The sequence below is a fragment of the Ambystoma mexicanum genome, chromosome 9, assembly GCF_040938575.1.
Source record: "Ambystoma mexicanum isolate Mex_15411 chromosome 9, UKY_AmexF1_1, whole genome shotgun sequence".
Classification (NCBI taxonomy): domain Eukaryota; kingdom Metazoa; phylum Chordata; class Amphibia; order Caudata; family Ambystomatidae; genus Ambystoma; species Ambystoma mexicanum.
This window is the reverse complement of record NC_090931.1, coordinates 884,084,705-884,106,842: the sequence shown is the minus strand read 5'-3', so window position 1 is coordinate 884,106,842 and position 22,138 is coordinate 884,084,705. Positions and strand designations below refer to the sequence as shown.

General features: G+C 47.6%; 1 protein-coding gene across 1 annotated transcript in view; it reads right to left on the bottom strand.

Moving 5' to 3' along the window:
* SPP2 (secreted phosphoprotein 2) overlaps positions 1-22,138 on the bottom strand; it is a 101,811-nt gene that overhangs the window by 46,125 nt on the left and 33,548 nt on the right. The window contains exon 5 of the mRNA XM_069617385.1: positions 20,547-20,601. Within this exon, the coding sequence (XP_069473486.1) occupies positions 20,547-20,601 (55 nt within the window). The remainder of the gene's footprint in view (positions 1-20,546; positions 20,602-22,138) is intronic.

Below are 22,138 nucleotides of genomic sequence, written 5' to 3'. Positions count from 1 at the left end.
AATGGGGAGGGGAGGGGGTCTGGAGGTACAAATGCTGGTGGAAGGGGCACCGGAGAACAAGCACTGGGTCCAAGCTGTCAGGGTCAGTGTATTAATTGAAACCACCCTAAACAAAGACCCATTTTGCAAGCCAATCCTTGACAATGGGGCACAGTTTGATGTTTTAGATGCACTATGATGCCCACTGTTGCCCACTGCTGGTGCCAGTCTGCCAACTGGTTAGAATTGCCTCATTGTAGAACAGGCTCTGCACCATTTGTGAGAAGGAAGGCGCCATGGGCACACATATCTGGTGAAGGAAGGAGCCATGGGCACACGTATCTGGCGAAGGAAGGAGCCATGGGCACACGTATCTGGCGAAGGGAGGAGTCATGGGAACACGTATCTGGTGAAGGAAGGAGCCATGGCACAAGACATTGGTGAAGGAAGGAGCCATGGGCACACGTATCTGGTGAAGGAAGGAGGCATGGGCACAGGTATCTGGTGAAGGAAGGAGGCATGGGCACAGGTATCTGGTGAAGGAAGGAGTCATGGGCACACATATCTGGTGAAGGAAGGCGCCATGGGCACACATATCTGGTGAAGGAAAAAGTCATGGGCACACGTATCTGGTCAAGGAAGGAGCCATGGGCACACGTATCTGGTCAAGGAAGGAGCCATGGGCACATGTATCTGGTGAAGGAAGGCGCCATGGGCACACATATCTGGTGAAGGAAGAAGCCATGGGCACATGCATTTGGTGAAGGAAGGAGCCATGGGCACACGTATCTGTCAAAGGAAGGAGCCATGGGCACACGTATCTGGCGAAGGAAGGAGCCATGGGCACACGTATCTGGCGAAAGAAGGAGCCATGGCACAAGACACTGGTGAAGGAAGGAGCCATGGGCACACGTATCTGGTGAAGGAAGGAGTCATGGGCACACGTATCTGGTGAAGGAAGGAGCCATGGGCACAAGTAGCCGTTGAAGGAAGGAGCCATGGGCACAAGTATCTGGTGAAGGAAGGAGTCATGGGCACACGTATCTGGTCAAGGAAGGAGCCATGGGCACAAGTAGCCGATGAAGGAAGGAGCGGGGGAAGTAGCACTGGACAAGAAAGAGAATGTCTGGATGGGCATACGAGGAAAGGATCAGAGGGAATGGATCATGAGAACAAAAGTACAATTAGAAAGGAAGGAGCAGCAGCGGCGTGTCCAGGGAGAACCCTGGGGTGGCACATGCTACCCCTGGAATCTGATTGCCCAGCCCAGGTGTCACCTCATTATCCTAAATGATGATCATTATGTGTGTGTGCGTGCGCTCGTACTTCATGCCGCCCCTGCATACGTCAGAGCCCCACTTGGGCCAAATCAGTTGAAAGAGTCTGGACATGCCACTGTGGAGCAGCAGGAGAGGTAAGGCCCAGTAAAGATCACTAGAGAACAGAGCACAGAGGCGAGTAGCGAGTGGAGAGTAGCATGGGGACAGAGGAGGGGATGGAAGGTGTTATTCACCTGCATGTACACTATGGCTGGACAATCCCACCCTCAATGTTTTTAAGTGTGGGTTTGGGACCACCACCACCCGCACCCAAACCCTCTAAAGCCCAGAGGATTGTGAGTGTATTATTGTTCTTGAGTTGCAGTGAGGTAGTGAGTAGAAGGTAGTGCGTCTTCCCTGTGTTCGTTAATATTAGCAATCACTTAGCTGTGTTGCCTGGCAATGGAACTTAGTGTTGACTGCTAGCCACTAGTCAGTCAGTTTGTAAAGATTCAGAAATGGGTTTTGCTAAATTCAGATGCACCTGGGCTGCTACGTTGAGCAAACAATTTCAATTAGATTAATTTTTGTGTTTTATATTTTTAGAACTGTATTTGATTTCTTAAAGTATTTTATACATGGTGCCGACATTACTAAATTTTGGAGGCACGTGCTACTGTTTCGCCCTTACTTGGGCTTTTTCAAGGCACGTGAACAGTTAATTCCATCTGTATACAAGGCAAATCTTCATTTACATATTTATTTACAATCAATTGGCTATATTTGTATTTGATCATGCCAGTTGAAGGCATGTGGTTAGTACATTTGATTCCTTTTGTAAGTGTATTATCACATCCTTTCTTTAGCGTACATATTTAATCGGAATGTATTGTGATTTACACACAGGATCATATAGTTGCATACAGCATCAATCCAATGGGCTCTTTCCTATGAAGGCATGAAGTCTTTGTGCATATCCATTTTTCTAGGTGCAACCTAATTAAGTTCTACAGGTTTCCTTCCAATGTTTAGTCTTTCAGGATAATGGCGCTCCGCGTTGTGTCACGCTTAGTGTCGATAGAGGATGAAGGACTAGGTCATACAGAGAAACCATGCAATTCACAAACTAATCAAGACTGCTATTTAAAACATCATAATGTCTATCCTTTGCATTTAAAGCTGGTCCCGAGCTGCTGACCTTCTGTGCATAAATGGCTTCCATGCTCCCTGAACACAGAACAGCAATGTAACCGAGGCATTATGCTAAGTGCCTTTGGGCAGCGACATGATGAATTCTCCTCTGTCCGCCCCCCATCTCGGCTCACACGGCGTGTTTATTATAAGAAGGATAATTATATGTGAAGGTTGCATGCCAGCATGCTGTGTTATAAAGGCAGGATGGAAATCCGAGCGTACAAGCTGCTGCTCAGAATTTCATTGAGTGGATGCTGGTAGGGCCAAGACAAACCTTTCCGCAATGAACCCGAATGACTTGGCATATGGGGGGCTCGGCATGGACAATCCCCGGGTGAACCTTTGGCAGTGTTAGTCTGAAGTATGTCCGCATGGCTTAAAAGGGGTCATGCGGCTGGAGCTGGCATCAGGCAGCTTTCACGGAGGCAGGAGTTTGTAATTGGAGGCAGGCTTGAGATATTCCTGGGGAGGCCTAATAAACTGGGGTGCAATTATAGTATTTGCAGGAATGAGGGTAGGGAGAGGTAGTGAGGGACTGGGGACTCAGCCAGAGAGTGAGATGTATGGTTGCTTCAGTTTACACAGCACTGTCTGCTACTTTCAGTGGTTTGGAGATGGGGGAACAACACAAGTGCCTTCGCCAGAGGTCTGGGGGGTTGGGTGACACACGGTCAGTGTCTATCTCTTGAATTGAGCGGTGAGAGAAGTACCATTGGGTGACACCACGGAGGAGAAACAGGAGGAGAAGTGAAACGTTAAGGGAAGCTTATTTATTTATTTTAATTTTATTGATTGTTTGTAAGGTGTCTATACAACAAATGGTGTTTCAAAGTGCCACAAAGGAAGGGGAACAGGGTAAAAATAACGATACCGGTTCTATTAGGCCTTGTGACATTCGGAATGTGCAAGTGCAGAACAAGATGTCCTTGGGAAAAGGGGGTTGGGGGTGAAGTGCCAGTTTGGAAAGAAGTGCTAAGGTGGGAGGGAAGGGTGATGAAGGAGAAGCACAGCAGGGAGGCCATAGGGCAAGTGCCAGGGAGTGCAGGTAGGTGCAGGGACAAGGAGCGGGGCCTGTAGTTCTGTAGTACTCAGAGAAAACCAGGCAGACAGTCACAGAGGCCGAATGAGGGTATTAGCAGGGGAGGGGGAGAGTGAAGGAGGAGATAAGGAAGGTTTTGAGGAGCTTCCAGAACTTGAGATGAACCGGGTCAAGCCTGAGAGGAGCAGGGAGATGATTCCAGAAGGAGTCTCCAGCAGAGGAGAGAGATCTACCACCCACTCTTTGTTTAGTGAAGTAGCTGGATTGCAGAGTGTTGGAGGTAGCAGAGCAAAGGGCTCGAGAAGGGAGATATTTAGGGAGAGAGAGAGTTGGAAATAGCAAGGTCCCAGGTCCCAGAAAGCCTCATGGATGATGCAGAGGGTCTTGAGTTTGATCCTAGGAGCCACAGGGATCCAGTGAAGCAAAATTAGGGCTGGAGAGATGAGGTCCCTGGACTTGAGGCCAATTATAAGTCTTGCAATCCTATCCTGTATTAGTTGAAGAGGGCGAAGAGAAGATGCAGGAAGATTGAGGTAGATGCTGTTGCAGTAGTCAAGCCTAGAGAGAACCAGAGCTCTATGGGCGTTGAGCTTCTGGGGGAAGTTGGGGAAAGGGAGAATGCCTCGGATGAGGTACAGCTGAGAGTGGGCCTTCTTGGAAAGGTCTGAGATGTGAGGTGAGAAGGAAAGCAGGAGTCAAATACCACACTGAGGTTTTTTGCCTCGTAAGAGGGTGAGGGAGACCCATAGAGGACGGCTAGAGGGAGGGAGAGAAGGTGAGATCAGGGGTCCCGATGAGAAGGATCTCCGTTAGACTGACATTAAGGTAGAGATCATCGGCAGCACACCATGCCTGAAAAGTGGCCAGACAGTCAGGGATGAGTGAGGAGGAAGAGGAGGGAACCTTGAAGGACAGTTGAGAGTCATCAGCATAGCATGGGAAATGGGGAGAGAAGGAGGAGATCAAGTGAGCCAAAGGGACAAGATAGATGTTAAAAATGCACAGCGAGAGGATACATCCCTGAGGTATGCCGCAGGTGGAGAGTGAAATGGGGGAGAGAAAATGGCCCTGTTGAACCTGGGAAGGTCGGTTGGAGAGGAAAGAGGACAGCCAATCCACTGCCAGGCCAGTGATACCAACGGTATCACAGAGCCGATTTATCAGGATGGCATGGTTGACCATGTCAAAGGCAGAGGAAAGATCCAAGATGATAAGAGCAGAAGGAGAGTTTGTGGGAGAGGCACACTCCCCTATTCTGCTGGGAGGAAGCAGCAGAGATTCAAGGAGTCAGGTGACATACCAGTCACTGTCCATCTATTCAAGGGAGTGTGTGAGCTATGTGCCATCAGGTGACACCTGGTAAGAGGAGTGGGAGGGTGAAGGAATCCCTGAGGGCATCTTGTGAGAGTGGCATGCACACCTGATTTTGCTGTTTGGGAGCAGCATTGATTTCAGGGCAATGGGTTACATACTGGTCAGTGCTCATCGCTTGAAGCAAGTGGACAATACTGGGAGACAGTGCCACCTGGGAGGAGGAGTGGGAGGAGCCAAAAATTCCAAAGGGCAGCTTTTGGGAGAGGCACTCTCACATGATGTTGGTGGGAGGGAGCAGTAGAGTTTCAGGGCGGTGGGTGAAACACCAGACATGCTCTATCTCTTGAAGCATGTGGACAAGACATGTACCATCAGGTGACACTGTGGAGGAGGAGCAGAAAGAGCCATAAATGCATGAGGCCTGATTGCGGGAGAGGCACACATATCCGATATTGCTAGATGGGAGCAGCAGAGAATTGTGGTGGCAGGGAACATACCAGTTAGTGTTCGGGCATGTGCTATTGGGTGACACCTGTAAGTGGGACGTGGAGAAGTCAGGAATCCCTGAGAGACATACTCACCTGATTCTGCTGGGACAGTGCAGCAGAGAATCGGGGAGGCAAGAGTTGACACACCAGTCAGTGTTTAGCTCTCAAAGCAAGTGGACAAGACATGTGCCATCAGGTGATGCTTGGGAGGAGGAGCAGTGATTATGAGAGGATCCCTGATATCAGCTTGTGAGAAAGTCATGCACACCTGATTTTGTGGAGGGGGCAGATATTCAGGGTGGCAGGTGATACACCAGTCAGCACCCGTCTCTTGAAGAAAGTGGACAAGACATGCACCATTGGATGACACAAGGTAGAAGGAGCAGGAGGAGCCAGGAATTCCTGACAGCAGCTTGTGGGATAGGTATGTACACCGGTTTCTGGTGGGAGGGAGCTGCATAGATTTAGGTCAGTGGGTGAAACACATTTGGAAACATTTGAAACAATATGAAAGCACCCAAACGAGCTATGAGGCACGGGGAAATGTGTTGCTCATTGTATTTTTACTCCTGCAGCTGCACTTGCTGCATACACTTGGGAGGCCAGGATGATGTGTGGTCAATTGAGGTTATAATCCAACTCACGTTCCACATCTTCTGTCACTAGGGGGTATCAAGTGGCATCACATAAAATGCACTGGTATTGCAGCTTAACAATGAACATCCACCGAGACAGACAGTGGAGGATGCATTTACAGTTCTGTCCACTATCTCAGGAGTAGAAAGGGAGGTGAGCAGATCTTCTCTACTGAATATCAGATTAGATCAGCACTCCCAATACTTGAATGATGGGAGGAGTAGGGAAATACCTGGTATCTATCTCCTCCGATCCCATCCCCTGGGTCAGACAGTAAAGACAATGAAATGGATGATGATCAAGGCAAACATTATGTTCCGTCAGAGTCCAAAAGGAATCAAAGATTGTGATACTGAGAAGGCAGAGGAGAATGACACCACAGATGCAGAGACAGTTATCTTAATAGAAGTGTGCCACCCACCTCTATATAGTCTCTTTAAGAAACAGCCTCTATTTTACAGATCAGAAGGCACATCACATCATTATGTGGCATCTAGAACACCACTAGCCAAACTGATGTAAACAGCATAACACCCACATGTACCCAGCCTGGGGATAGCCCACTACATAAGTCCAAAGTTTGTCAGGAAGCATAATGCAGAAAGCAGGTCAGATGCTGTGCTCACATCAGCACATACCCGTTGATCCCCTCACAAAGCATTGAAAAACGTGGTATGAGTGGGCCAGGGTGGAAACAAAGAACTGGTGTGGTGGCCAGACAGAGAAGAAAGATGGCAGGAGTGGTTTGAAATAGAACTGGGCTGGTGATAGGGCAAGGGGGCTGAACTACCTAATAGGGGTAGAGAAGCCCAGACAGAGGAAGAAAGCTAAAGGTCAGTTGGAAGGAGGACATGGTTGGAAGCAGAGCACATGTGAAATGTAATGCATCTAAGTTCTCCAGAGACCGCAAGAAAGCAATTCTTCTACACACTCAATTTACACGGTCATAATCACAATCTTTTACTCCAATGCATAATTCTTCTTCTAGGCGTGGGTTTGCACAGACGCCCCCTGTGTGGCCTACCTTTTCTGCTTTGTGCTGACTGTTTGGCTTGGTAGATGCTGCTTGACTGTAGAGTATGTCGTCATTTATTGATAAACTTACACACACATCCTGCGTCACAGGTTCATGTGGTTCATGATCGCCATCCTTCCAAGGATATAGCCCGCTTGCTCCTTGCCTTCTACCCCCACTTCTCACAAACCTCAACCATGCAGAGGACCTCAGTCTCCTGGTGGTCTACTCTGTTGGCAGGGCAAAATAGTCCGTACCCAGAAGTGTGTAGGATATGTAGGAGGAGTAGAGGTCACTGATCCCAAGGCTCCCTTAGGCACTCTCCCTCTATCATGGCAAGAGCAGGAAACGGCAGTTCCACAACCGCATCTTCCGGTAGCTGCTTGTTCTGCTCCCCTTGAAATAGGTCCACCTACTGCTGCTGCACACTGCAGGCGGTCCATCCCCCTAGTGTCCGCCTGACAGCCCTCGTTTCATGCACATCAGCACCCTCACCTTGCTGCGTGTAGACAACTTTCTCTTCTGTGCCCCCACCCAATCAGGACCAGTCCCAAACACCTCCTCCAGGGTGCTTGTTGTGACTACTCCTTCCTCCCACATGAGGTCAATGCCCTCCTGCTCCAACAACTCCCCTGTTGGGGTGTCCACATATGGTCCACCCTCACCTGGCCCTCTGCTTGCTACTGCCTGGTCTCATCTGATGGCCGCCTATACTCCCACTCCTGAGACATCCCCCAGTGCCTCAGCCTCTGACGTGAAGGGTCATCGGTGCTCGATGTCCCGAAGCCATGAAAGGACACCCACAGTATAAATGAGGGTTCCCCCTCCTCATCAATCATGGGCATATCCGCCTCATTCTGCGGCGAGAAATGCAGTTCCACCCTCACCCCTCCCTCAGCCTTCTTCACCTTCCACGCCCAGAGTTGCAGGCATACCATTACTGCTACTATTTGCAACTTTGAGACCCTTTCTGTGTGTGCTCACTGCTGCTGCTCATATGGAGACCTCAAAGTGTGTAACCAGAGAGCCAGCACAACCCCAAGTGAACAAACTAAGGAACCACCAAACAATCCTAGTCCTAATAAATGCAACTGCAATTAAACACTTCTCAACTAATACCAATACAATACTAGAAGGGAAAGTGACATTTCCCTTCTTTCTTGTGCTTTTATGAATATAAAAACAGATTTGGGAAATATTTGTTTGCCTTTTTAACTTTTATAAATGTAGACAAAAGGGGTAATGTACAAGAGGAGAACACAAATCTTTTTTAATAAGGAGAAGCATAAGGCACCATCACAAACTCTTAGACAAAGGACAACACAATATGGCTTCTAAAATGAACTTAAGAGCAAAAAACGATACAAATGACCAACAACAAATTGATACCACTCCTCCAAATGTAGCAAAAGACTTCTCAAATGCTCTATAATGAACCAAACTCCCTCCAAGTGTCAACCCGCCCAGTGCAACACCTTCCCTCACAGTCTAGCAAACCCACAAATGAACAGAAAGTAAACTGTTCCTTATATAAGGGCCCGAAAATATTTGTAGCCTCTGATAAACTTAATGAATCACTCGAGAGGGCCTGATAGGCTAGACACGCCTATTATTTGTCATGAGATCAGCTGCTCCTGACTGGAGAACAAATCATTGCACGAGACCTGGAAGCCCACTGTGAGTTAGTCTGGGATTTGTTGATGCCAAAAAAAACACCCTGTTCTCGCGGTAGTGATCTTCAGTGAAAGATTTGTCCACTAACACGTGCCCATTTGGAAGACGTTGGTCCAGCTCTAGATGCTAATAAGGGCATCTGAGCACCTATTGTTTTCATGGGCCACCAACCGAATCAGTCCTAGCATTGCCAGACTCCGATGAGTTTGAAAGGCCTCTGGGCATGGGGTAGCGCGGGTCATTTTCAATTGGCAAAAAAAGCAGCAAATGGCTGAATCAAAAACACTGTATGCTTCTAGAGAAGGTGGTTGACAGCTGAATCGAAGTAATATCGGTATGAAATAAATCTGCGAGAGAGCTAAAGGTTTATCTAGCAAGATGTCAACTGTTCTGAATCAGAGCTGCATTGAACTAAAGCCAGAATATAATCCTGCCTCCCTGAAGCCACGAGTTCAATGATATCCCTTATTCTAGAATCAACTGACTCATACATTCTCACGAGATACACGGTGCTTCTGAACATTCTCCCAAACGCAACCCATTGAATGCAATATCCTAAATCTAACAAATGAGAGGATTTTATTCGACCTAGTTTTACCATTTCTAATCTCTCACAGAAAATGTCTGCATTGAAAGGTGGTGGGTCAATCTCTCAGTGACTTTGCAGAGGACATGGGTCTGGGGTCGGCTACATCCTCCATGACCAGCATAGCTATTAACAGCTTGAGTGCCCGGGTGGCGGATTTTCCAATCCAATTTTGGTAATGCTAAGGGTAAGACACCTCAGTGGGATAATGCACCTGCAGCGGCAACATACCTGTGTGGAACCTGCTCGTCACATATTTCAATACTGGTTGGGTAATTTGGATTTTCATACTTTAGACAATGTTTAAGATAACTGAACTAGAATAACAGTAACACCTGAAATTACACTTTGAAGTGGCAAGCTTGCGGTAGGAAGTACTGTATTTTACCAACGAAAATATTATAATCATGACTTTTGACTGTATCATTGTTTTTGTGAGAAGACAAATTAATAACTTTGTTTTCCTTCTATATAGCACTGTCTAACAAAGTTTGCCATTTCATAGCACCTCGCCAAATCAATGATACTCCTTTGGCCACCATGGGAAGGATGAATGGCTTAGTCAGAGCTGCCCAGTTTTGAGCCTGAGCCCTGCAGTTTACACTGAGAATAGTGATTACGTACCTTAATGTACGAATTCTACATTATTATGTTGTGTGGAACGTTGAGGTGGGTGCTACCATGACAAGATGGTGTGGGTAGAAACATAGTGAAGGGGAATTGGTTTTGATCCAGGGGGAATAGGGTCAATGGGAGCAATGGGCGTGGCGGACCAAACCTAACGGGCAATGGTGGGCTGTGAATGACTAGTAGTGTAAAGATGATCACGTGGTAACAAAGGAGTCTGGGTCAAAAACAATTCCATTGTTCCCTGCACTGCCAGCCTCATTCGCCGTCATTCAACTGATGAAGCGAGTGTCAGCTGCTGCTTTTGCCTCCGCCTGCATCTCCCCTCGAGCCCCTGTTCCTGACTCACCCGCTGACTCTCTCCTTGTGAACCTACACCTTGCCATCTCTAACACCCTTGACATCCTTGCCCCTGCCATGAGGATCTGCTTAAATACTGCCACCAAGAAAAACAGTCGGTTATCCTCCGATCGAGCATCTCTGAAACGCAAGTGCATAGTTGCTTAACGGAAGTGGCAGATCTTGGGCTTATCCTCTGATAAACTGGCCTGCCGCCTGCTCCAAAGGCAATATCGCTTCTCTATCCGCTCCAAGAAATGGGCCCACATTCAAGCCTGCATCTCCAGATCCACTAACAACATGGCCAGACTTTTCAAAATCTGCAAGGAACTTGCCAATCCACTTACAGTCTCCATCTCTCTCCTTCCTTCCCAGGTTCACTGCACTGCCTTGGACTCCCACTTCACATCCAAAACTCAGCACATCCTGTCCTCACTCTCCTCCACGCCCATCTCCTCTCCCATGCCTGCTCCTCCCTTGGCCCCTGTACTGCCACCTCCTCCCTCTCCTCCCTCCTGCCCATAGCACTGGACGAGGTCTCTAAAGTGGTCCGCTCTATGAAGACCTCCTCCACATAGGTGCCCCTGTGCTCTCCAGAACAATTAAGGACAACATCTCCTCTCTCACCCTGGCTCTTATTGACTTCTGTAACCACTCATTTGCCCCTGGCTCTTTCACTCTATCCCTTAAGCACTAACTTGTGTACCCTCTGTTAAAAAAGCTGTCTGCAGACCCCTCCTGCCTGGCTAACTATCTCTGATACCTCCTTCCTGGGTAAACTCTTGAAACCATGTTCGCAAATCTCGACTCCAACTCTCCAGCTGTTCTCATTCTCCTTAATCTCTCCTTTGCCTTTGACACAGTCAATCATTCCATCTGCATAAAATGACCCTATGACACCCTCGGCATCACTGACCGGACACTGGATTGCCTGACCTCTTTACTCACTAACAGCCCTTCCCATTTGCAACTGGGCCCTTTCTCCACCACCACCACCCTATCTACCTGTGGTGTCCCCCAGGGCTCTATCCTATCATCATGGCTCTTCAATATCTACCTCTCTCCTCTTGCTCATCTGATCTCCTCCTTCCCTCCTCATTTTCTGTGTTATTCTGATGACACACAGCTTTCATTCAAACTTCCCTCTACCTCCCCTCTTGCTCCTCTCTCAACCCCAAATGTCTGTCTACCGTTCAGGCATGGTGTGCAGAGAATGATCTCTATCTCAATGCCAGTAAGATGGAGATCCTCCCCATCGGGACACCTGTGCCCTCTTTTCCTCCTACCCCCTGCCACCCTCTTTGGACCCTATACCCCCACTATCTTGTGAGGCCAGAAATCTTGGGCTCTCTTTTTCACCCCCTACATCATGGACCTTGTCAAGAAGTCCCACTTCCAGCTCCACCTCCTCAGAGACATTCTTCCTTTTCTCACCTTCCCCCAGAAGCTCATTGTCTCCAGAGCTCTGGACCTCTCCAGGCTGGACTACTGCAACAGTCTCTTTCTCAGTCTCCCTCTCTCCTTTCCTCACCTCCTCCAGCTAATACAGAATAGGGCTGCAAGACTTATCTTTGGCCTCAAGCCCTGGAACCGTATCTCTCCAGCCCTAAAATCCCTTCACTGGCTCCCGGTGGCTGCAAGAATCAAATTCAAGACCCTCTGCATCAACCGCAAGGCCATCTGGGGCCTGGCACCATCACCAACTTTCCCTCCCCAAATACTCCCCTCCTAGAGCACTACGCTCCTCTAACTCCAACTCGCTGACTGTCAAATGCAATGCTTCTCCAAACAGAGAGTGGGGGGCAGATCCCTCTCCTCTGCTGGTTCCTCCCTTTGGAACAGCCTCCCTGCCCCTCTCAGACTTCAGCCGGACCTCCTTAAGTTTCGGAAACTGCTCAAAACTCTGCTCTTCTCTACCTATTTCCCACTTTTCCTTCCTTGCTAATCAGCCCGCTGCCGCTGTGACTGGTGGCCTGATCCTCATGAATCCCAGAAGATCCAAGGCCCTTCCAGTCAATACCAGCACCCTTCCCCCTCCCACTGCAGTGCCTGATGGGCCCCTGCTTGGTGGCTTCATATCCCACCCAGGAGAGTCGCCTGTACTAATACTTAGACTAAGGTTCTCCTCCCTATCTCCCCTTAGCACTTCCCTCCCAGGCTCCCTTGAGGCACTTGTCCACTCCCCTGCTCCTCCTTCCCTCCCCATCCCCTGCACTTCTCCTCAATGCACTTGCACGGCCGAATGCCACAAGACCTAGTAGGACCAAGACTGTATATTTACTGTTTATGCCATTGTTATTATTTGCCCTGTTCCCTTCCTTATTAGCCTGGTGGCGCTTTGAAAAGCAATTCTGTTGTATAAAGCGCGTCACAAATGCTCAATAAAAATAAATACATTGTTCTAATGTGCAACAGGGATGGAAAATCATCATTTGGTATGAGTGGCGGTGATGACGTTATTCACCTGAATGTACAACTCTGGCTGGACAACAACATCCTCAATGCTCTGAATCTGCAGTTGTGGTCTCTTCGCCCACACCAATACCCTCTAACTTCTAACGTTTGTGCATTTTCTTTTAGGGGAAGTTTAGCATCGGAAGTGGATGACGGACTCTGTTACACAGATAAAATATTCAATGCATGAAATAATCAGACACATGGTATTTAAAATATCTTACAATTACCATCCTTTGCATTCAAAGTTAGTCCTGAGTTGCTCACCGTATGACCATGTTTGCCCACCACGTTCCCTATATGCAGAACAGCAATTCAATAGAGGCATTATGCTAAGTGGGTGAAGGCAACACCATGATAAATTAACCTCCGTCCACCCCTGCTGCTCTGGACCTTTGAAAGGGATTAACTTTCAACAAACAACTTGGCTCACGCGGCTTGTTTATTAGTTAAGTGATAATTATGTGTGAGAGATCCAGGCCAGCACGCGGTGTTAGGAAGCGAGAATGGAAACATAAGCGTACACGCTGCTCATTGAGAAGATGCTAATAAGGGGATCCAGAGGCGTTGCTGGGGGTGGGCTAAGGGGGTTATAGCCCCGGGACTTTTGGTTGTTATCCCAGATAGAATCTCAGGAGCTACAACCAAAAGGCTAGCTAGCCCCCAGTCCTGCCAGTCCCGACATTAGCATAGCCTTTTCCAGACCTAGCAACACCCCTGAGGGTATCTGAGGACATACTGGCCTGAAAGGTACTTAATAATAGCAAAAGGTGTTTTTGGTGTTTCTCGATCCCAGTTTTGCCGGTTTGTTTATTTTTATGTGTTCTTTGGGCACCCTCTATAGCCTCCACGTTTAACAAAAACATAAAAACAGTCTCCTAACACCTTTCCTTTCCTGTGTGTGTAGAAAACTCTCTGTGTGTGAACGGCAGATTTGGCTCTTGCACATTGAGACCTTAGGAAATATGTCCTTTTAGACAGAAGGCGTGGTGGGAGCAGACGATGTAGAGGTCCAGTCCACTACTCCACAACCCCTGTGTCGATTTTTGAGGTAGAGCAGGAAACCAAGGAGGAGGAGGGCAGAGAGAGGTTGAGTTGGAGTGTGAGGAGGGAAAGACAGTGGTTGAGGAGAGGAAGATGGTGGTTCAGGATGCAGAGACAGTTGTTTAGGAGGGAAAGCTGAAGGTTAAAGAGGGGGATGTGGTGGTTGATAAAGGTGAGGAGGTGACACAGGAGGTGGAGACAGTCTTTGAGGAGGGGAGTCAGTGTTTAAGGACGGGGGCAAACATTGTTTGAGGAAGAAGATATGGCTACCAATTCATAGCAGGATGTGGCGTCTGCAGCCACTCGATGAGTAACTGCAGAACGAGAGTACCTTTACTTTGGAGTTGAAAGGGTTGAGGAGGTACTCCAGGAGCAGCATGCAGAGGCAGCCAGAGAGGTGCAGAGGTTGAAGAGAGGAAGCATGAGGAGGGAGAGGGGGTGGTGCTGCCTGAGACTGAAGATCACTAGGGAGAGGAGCCATAGATGGTCCCCCCGCCACTACACCAATATCTGCTTTTACAGAGGGGGCAAGGTAAGTCCAGACTTTCCTCAAGGGGGTAAAGTCAGGACATAAGACATCCCCATCCATGAAATCACTGCCCATCTGTTCATAGGTGCTGGACAACTTCAGGTGGCCACAGAGTGTATTGGCAGGGGGAAGGCAAAACAGGTACTATGCACCTTCTGACAGAATACGGTACATCGGGATAACCGACTGAGGATCTCTCTCCTCTGCAGGTGCTTCCCCCTGGAATGGCCTCACTGCCCCTCTCAGACTAGAACCGGATCTCCTTAAGTTACGGAAGCTTCCCAAGACCTTCGTTTTCTCATCTTCCTTCCCTCTCCCCCTGCCCTGCCAATGTCTGTCTGCCTCTTGACTGACTGCCTGGTTCCTTCAGAGTCTTTTGGGCATCGGACCCCCTCATTCCAGTCTACCCCTGCACTTGGTCTCCCCGAACTCCCCATCTCCTCAGCCTGCACGGCCCCCTCTGTGCCCCTCCCCTCGCACTAGCCTGGCTGGGCCTGCACCCTTGTAGCCCTTCCATCCCCTTACTTCGTACATAACTCATGGACCTTCCTTCCCCTACAGTCTTTACTTTCCCCATGCTCTGTCCACCTGTCCTCCCTGGCACTCGCTCTTTCTCACACCCTGACCAGCACGTCCCCTGTCCCCTCTCCCCTGCACTTCTCTTACTGAACTTGAACATTCCCAATGTCACAAGGCCTAGTAGGATCTTTTTGTTTTGTCCATCCTGTTCCCCCACCCTCATGTCTTGTTGTGCCTCGAAACACATTGTGTAAAGGCGCATTCCAAATATCAAATAAATAAACAGTGCTTTGGGACCCCTTCTGCATGCAATCATTTTATGCTGTGGTACAATGATGTGCTTCAAAGAGCCCAGTGGTACATTTACCATTACTTGCAACATGGTGTCGAGAATCCTGTGGATCCCCCACTAAAACTCTGTGTAAAGTCTCCTCCCAAGTGAGCAGGAGAGGTCAGACGCTTCCTGGTCCCAATCCTGGGAGTGGTGTACTGTGGAAGGATCACCTGGGTGGAGACAAGACCCTGCATAGTGGGGTGATTTCACAGGATGAGACAAGGTTTGTTCTTGGACGATAGTAAGATCATTCCCAGAGAAGTTATAGCTTCTTGTCATTTAGATAAATGTCAGCCCATGGTTAAAAACCAAGTCAGTAAACTCTAGGACAAAAATATCTAAAGATGTTAACTTTTCAGAACCATTTATTTATATCCCTAAAACTCCATATCCTCCATTATGCAAAAGGTATAACAGGAGAGGCAACCCCATGACTTTCTCTGCCACATCTGTCTCTGAAAAGGTTAAACAAATGTACTTCTATTATAATATAATAACATCAAGGGAGAGAAATCTTCAATCCTTTTAAAGATGTAGAGAAAATGAAACTTTCCACAATGGACTTCATGTCCCAGAATCCTTCAGGTATTGTAAAGAAGAAGAGGGCTAAAGAGATATGCAGGAGCTCAGGTCAGGAAGGCAAGCCTAATAGCTTTTGGTAGGGTCAGGCAACTAGTTCTAAGGGCCTGTACTTGAAACCAAATAACCCACCTTAGTGGCATAAAAGGCTGCTGGAGGGAAGAGCAGTAGAAGGAAGATGGAGAGGGAGTTAGAAGGCTGGCAGTAGCAGAAGTAGAAGGAGCAGAGAACAAGGCTGTCAGTTCACAAGGAAGTGTAACCACAGAAGGGACGCTGGAGCAAAGGAAGGCCAGATTTCACCTGCAGGCTCTGAGTTGGTCCTGTGCTCACAAACCCTATCTGGCTGTGGCAGCATTGGGAGAGACTGGAGGAAACACGAAGTCTTTGCAGATGTGCCTAATTGCTGTGAATGCAGAGCTGAAGTTGTGCTTCTACCCAAGACCCATGTGCAGAAGCAAGGCATGGGAACTGGAGAGGGGATGTCTCTCCTTTGATGAGGCCAGATTGGAGACACCCATGCAGCAGAGGGGTGTTGGTCCCAAGAGTTCCTGCAGCAGTAGTCGTTGAAGAAACCAAGCCGCGAAGCAGAAGCAGCCCGCAGTTGCAGTGATTGGGGAGTTGGGAAAGTGAAGCTCCGTACCCCAAATCATCTAATATACCTTGCTGGTAACAGTAGCCAGCTTTTTTATCACTTGCGTGCATACTGGAGCGCGATAAACATGTTTGTAGAAGTGGGAAGTCATATTAATGTGGGAAATGTAACACGCAATGAAATTATCAAAGCTGAAACCCCTGCGTGTTGTTAAACCCTTTTCGTTTCCCATTATTAAACATGGCTCTTGTTGACACAGTAAATGCTGCCAGTAAAGCTACTGAACTTGAATTGACTCTCCCGAAGCATTACAAGCATAGTTTCCACATATTGAGAAGTCGCGCGTGAGACATTGTGTCCTAAGTACCTAAGTACCTTGGAGGCTAGAAGCTGACCGAAAGGTGGGAGCGCGTAACTTTGAAGTAGCAATTCAAAGGTATAACGAAATAGCATGTGCTTAAATTCATTTTTATTGGAAAACGAATCTCTTGTAACATCCCAAACAATGAAGCAGAAGTTATAAAAGCAGTAGAGGTTCAGCTGAGTAAAGGCAAAGTCAATAGCCCAAACCTTATTATAGCATATCCAGCTCATCTAAGAACTAAACAATATTGTTTAAGAGTTGTTGAAGCGTTGTTACCTCAGAGACTTCCAACACTAGGGGTGACAAAGGACTGTGTGCCTGCTGGGAAGAGATGCAAATGCTGTTAGTCGTCTGGGAGCCATTCTGTTTTTCCTGCTCTATTCATGTGGCCTCTTTGGGACCTTGGGCTGAATGTGTGGTCCTGCATGTAGGTGGTAGGAGTTCAGATTGCTTGCTGGCATGCCAATGTGACTTATTTTTCTGTGTGCAGTGGGACAACGATTCATGTCATGGACTTCCTTGCCACTCATGGGCGCTTCTCATGTGTCCATATGTGGGGCTGTACATTTTTGCTATGGTGCTTGTGCATGGTTACGTCTACTTGGATCCCCTAGCATGTGCATGTGTGATTTGCCCATTTTCTGTGACTGAAATGTGTTGGGTCAGTTCACTTGCACATTCGGTGGTTCAGTGGTTTGCGATGCATCTATTTGGACATGTTATATGCATTTAGATAGGGCTTGTTGTACTTACTACATTCACCTTCGGTCCCAACTCCTGCCTCTGCCGTCCCAACTCCCTCAATCCCCTCCATGTGCAGGATGGAGCTGCATGCCTGCTTCTAGGGCATGAGGTAGAGGGGTGACACCCTCCCTTCTACTGTGGCAGCTGTCTCCCTCATGTGCTGGGAGATGAGGTTCCAAACCCTCTGGTGCAGGTCATCCCAGTGTTTGCGTCAGTCCCTCTTCGTGCAGGGGACAGTCCCCACAGCCATCACTCTGTCCACCACTGGAATTACCAGCGGGATACCGGCAAACTTATAATGAGGCCCAAAGCCCTGAAATGCTTTTCTGATTTTTGTTTAATCTAACAGTGTTTCCTACCCAATGATGAAAAGTATTTCTACGCCAAAAAATCCAGTTCCTTTTGGAGTCCCACAAGGTTCATCATTTTCTCCAATTTTGTGTAACATTAATGTTAAACCTTTACATGATCTGTTGGCCAAACTAGACCTTGGTTTTCAATGCTATGCCAATGATACACAGTTCTATTTTAAGCTTTCTTGTGAGTCCATCATTGATAATGCGTGTCTATCATTGGCTTCAGCTGCAATCAGACAATGGGTGGATCGAAATTGGTTAAGTCTCAATGCTTTAAAGACCGAAAGAATGATTACTGGCAGACGCTGTAATAATATCTGGTGCTTCCTATTCTTTGAAAAATTAAAAATCGGGGACTTTTCATGGATCCCTCAGTGGACGTGACTGCTGAGGTCAATGCAATAGTTAGCTCTGCTGATTATTATTTTAGTTCATTCAGGTGAATGAAACCCATCCTCTCTGAAACCCATATTGGCTGTGTGGCTCATGCTAAATGCACACTGGCTTACTGCAATGGCCTTCTTATTGGTTGTTCACAAAAGCGAATTCATCGCCTCCAGACATTACTAAATGAAGTGGTCCATATTGTAACCAATGCTTCACCTTTGGCCCATGCTACATTACTTCTAAGGGACCTTCATTGGTTGCCTGTAGAGGCTAGAATTCAATATAAAATTGTGGACGCAACCCAACAATGCCTGTCCAACTGCACCCCACTTTATTTGAATTCTCGGGTGGTTCCCTACTGCCCGACTCGCAATTTAGGATCTGAAGGTGCCTTTCTGTTAGCATCCCAAGGCTCAAGTTGACTTGAGCTGCAGGTAGAACGTTTGTATAGCAAAGGGCCTGCTATTGGATTGACCTTCAAAGGATTTTAAGTATGGCTGGTCTTGCTCTGTTACAAAACATCTAAACACCTATCACTGTCACCCTTTCGTCAATGCCTAACTAACTGCAGTTTGTTCTAACAATTCTCTCACTCTGAAGGCTGGCTCAATAAGCGCTTTATTGCTTTCAGGCCCTAAGCACTATAAAAATGCAATATTCAATTAAGAATATCAAGTTGTTGGGAACTAAACTGGTGTGGCATTTAATGGGGGGTGTATCTATCGGTACTGCTAGGGACTATCCAAATGAAGTTGGCCATGATGGGACTTCATTTTCACAATCTGTATTTTCCAATCATGCACTGGAAAGATATAGAGCTGGCTGAGAAGGCAAGCATGTCCCATTTCTTGACAGATTAATCTTATTGGGCACCCTGGGGCAGGTCTTTATATGGAGATATGGAGAACTTGATCTTGTAGTATTTCCCCAAGGAGCTCTATAGGAAATAAAGTCCAGTCTAAAAATAACTAATGAACAAGTGTCATCATACACACAGGATCAGATTTAATGATAGATTGACCCAGACCAGAGAATGGAAGAAACATTTTGTTTTCCCACCATTCTCTGAGAACGGCAGTGGGTGCTTGGTCATGTGAACTACTAGTAGATTGGCTTTGCCGGTTCTGCCACAGTAGCACTGAAACTTTGGATCATGGCTTTTTTTATGCCGTTCCTTTTCAACTACCCGCAAACTATATTTTAGCTTTTGTTTTGGAAGGCAGGCATACAGTCCAGGGTTCTATGTCCTATCATCCACAGGCATTTTTAAGACAGGTGTTTTTACTAATGCATTTTACGGAAAAAAGTTATTCAAATGTGTATTTCTTTTTTAAGAGGGTTCCCCCAAATACCCCCTCCCTCACCTATTTTTAACTGTTTCTAACCCCACTACCACTTATCTGCACCCCCCTCCCGAAATTTCGAAGGTTTTTTCGGCAAGGTGTTTATGTAAAAACACCCACCGAAAAAACTGTTGATGATGAAACTACGTTGTACCCAGTCCAGTATGGGAGCTATGGCAAAAGTGCTTGTTGGACATCATGGGCTCTCGCTGTTCAGATAGGTACCCTGGGTGCTTTGGATTAAAAATGACATCTGTCTGCATAAAAGACCTTATAGCAAGGAGAGTATGTGGCCTGAATAGCATAGAACTTCAGCAAATGTATACGGCCGGGCCTGTGGAAGGAAATCGAACCCTACAGCTTAAAAAAAATGAGCACGCCCGTGTATCGGAGCCGTGATCTTCGATCCTTGCTCTGCATGTTTTGAGTGCAGTCGCTAACGTCCCTGCCCTCATCTGTGACTGCCCCGCCCCCGTGCAGCACAGTGATGGGGAGTTCATGGAACAGTGCAGAGCGAGGAAAGACTAGGCACAACATGATCTCAGGGCTACAAAGGCGATAGTGCTCTGCTGGTCAGGACCAGGGAAAAACGGTAATGTTTTGTGTAAGGTAGGGTGACCAGATTTTAAAACCAAAAACCTGGGACCGGTCATGGAAATAGAAGTAGGACTAAAGTAACACTTTTGTCCTACTTCCATGTCGTTGGTCCGTTACGGGGGGGGGGCGGGGGGGGGGTGGTGTCCTAACAGACACACTCCTCTCATTGGAGGAGAGCGCCGGGGAGGGGTAAGGGGCGGAAATGGAGGCGTGAAAAAAAAAGCACGCCCTCATTTGCACAGGAAGAGTCGCTCCGGGACCCGATTTCGGGATTTCCTAGTGTAAGGGTTTACCAAAAGACAGCTTTAGGCCAGAATTGAGGTGCCAGGCCAGAGCTGTTAGGTGGATCACAAACTTGGAACAGCCGAGGATGTCGTAGGTCAAAGTCTATCTGACTACTGGAATCTCATGCATGGATTTGACATACTGTTTGTCGAGGGTGGGTTCATTAAACCTGCCTCCTGCTTTCCTGCTCTTCCACCATCCTGACACCCAAATCACCACAAGCTCCTTCAGGTTAGATGCCAGCACTGCATTGGGGTAGTTTCACTTACAAGCAAAGTTCCTGTTGCTCTGTCGGCTGTTGACCTTCTGCTTCCTCCAGAACATCTGCCACAAAAAAAAAACACACAGGGCTGGATTTGTATTTATTAAACATTTACATTTGAGAGTGGTTCCTAAAATTGATAATTATTTTTTATACCATGATTCTTAGCTATGAACATATTAGGTCTGTACCCCTTTCCTTGAGCATGAGCGTATCCATCCCCTTGTGTAATCCATTTCTAAGGGTCTCTAGAAGGGAGGTGTGACATCAAGTTGGAAGGCATTCTGACCTCTAAAATATCTGGATGGATTTTAAGACGGGCTGAGGTGCATTGGCAGAGCTACACCGAGTCTCAGTGCTGGAACAGCAAGAGGTGTATCGGGTTAGAACTGAGGTGCAGGTGCAGGGCTGTGCATGTCACAGGGCTCAAATGACAGTGGCCCGAAGATCATTGTACGAGGTGTATGGGGCACCAGCGACGGAAAATGTCCGGGTCAAAGTGCATTGGCAGAAATGTGTGTGAGTGGCAGTAATGGAAGGGCACAGCGAGCTTCACATGGTGACCCGGTGTATTGTAAGAGGTGTTTGTGGTGTCATTGCTGCAAATGGTGGGAGTACAGCAGCTCAGATTTGATGAGCACTGGCAGAGTTTGTGGGCAGGGTTCTTCTCTACCCATCTGCTAAGAGCAGACGACTTTATTTTATGTATTTCATTTGAATGTGTTTCAGCGCTGGCCCTGCACATATGGTCTCTGAACTGCTGATACGGTTTAAAGGTTGAAAAGGTGGCAAGTGGAACAGAAGTTAAACAATGTTTTGAGGATAGGATAGGAAGGTTAGGCTAGAAATGTGGTAGCAGGGCAGGTGGAGAGGCGGGGTTATGTGTGTGGAACAGGTATGTTTTAAGGTTCTTTCTAAAAGTGGGGATGCAGGGTGTAGGGTGGATGTGAAGGGTAACATGTTCCATGCCCTGTGCGCCCACTGTGAAAATGCTTGCGTTTGTGTGCATGTCAGTGTGCAGAGTGGAATGTGGAGAAGATGCTGCTTGCTTGTCTGGTGTTTGTGTAGGTGATGGGTTTGAGTTTATCATGCAGGTAAGATGGGAGTTTGAGGTGTATGGCTTTAAATATAATGCAGAGTCCTTTGATGGGAATTCTCTAGAGTATGGGGAGCCAGTGGTGCGGGGCGAGAGAAATGTGGTGATGTGTTAATGTTTGGATAGGTGGAGGATGAGTCTGGCCGCTGCGTTTTGAATGGCTTTCAGGGGGAGCAAGTGTGCTGTTGGGGAGTGCAGCGAGGAGAGCATTAATAGAAGCAGTGCTTGGACTGTGCTGCGGAAGTGGTCAGGGGAAGGAGGTGTCTGATGTTTCATTAGAAGTGTAGTGCATGTTTTGTCAATAGCAGCTATGTGGTGTCAGAAGGACAGGTGTGGGTTGATGGTGAAGTCAAGGGATTTGACATGCATGGAAAGGGATATGTGTGGGTTGCCTGTGGCAAGTTCTTTGATTTATGAGGTGAAGTCGGGTTTGTCCCTGGGAGTAGGGAGGCAGACAAAGAGGTATATCATTTTGGAATGGTTGAGCTTGATCTTGAGGGAGT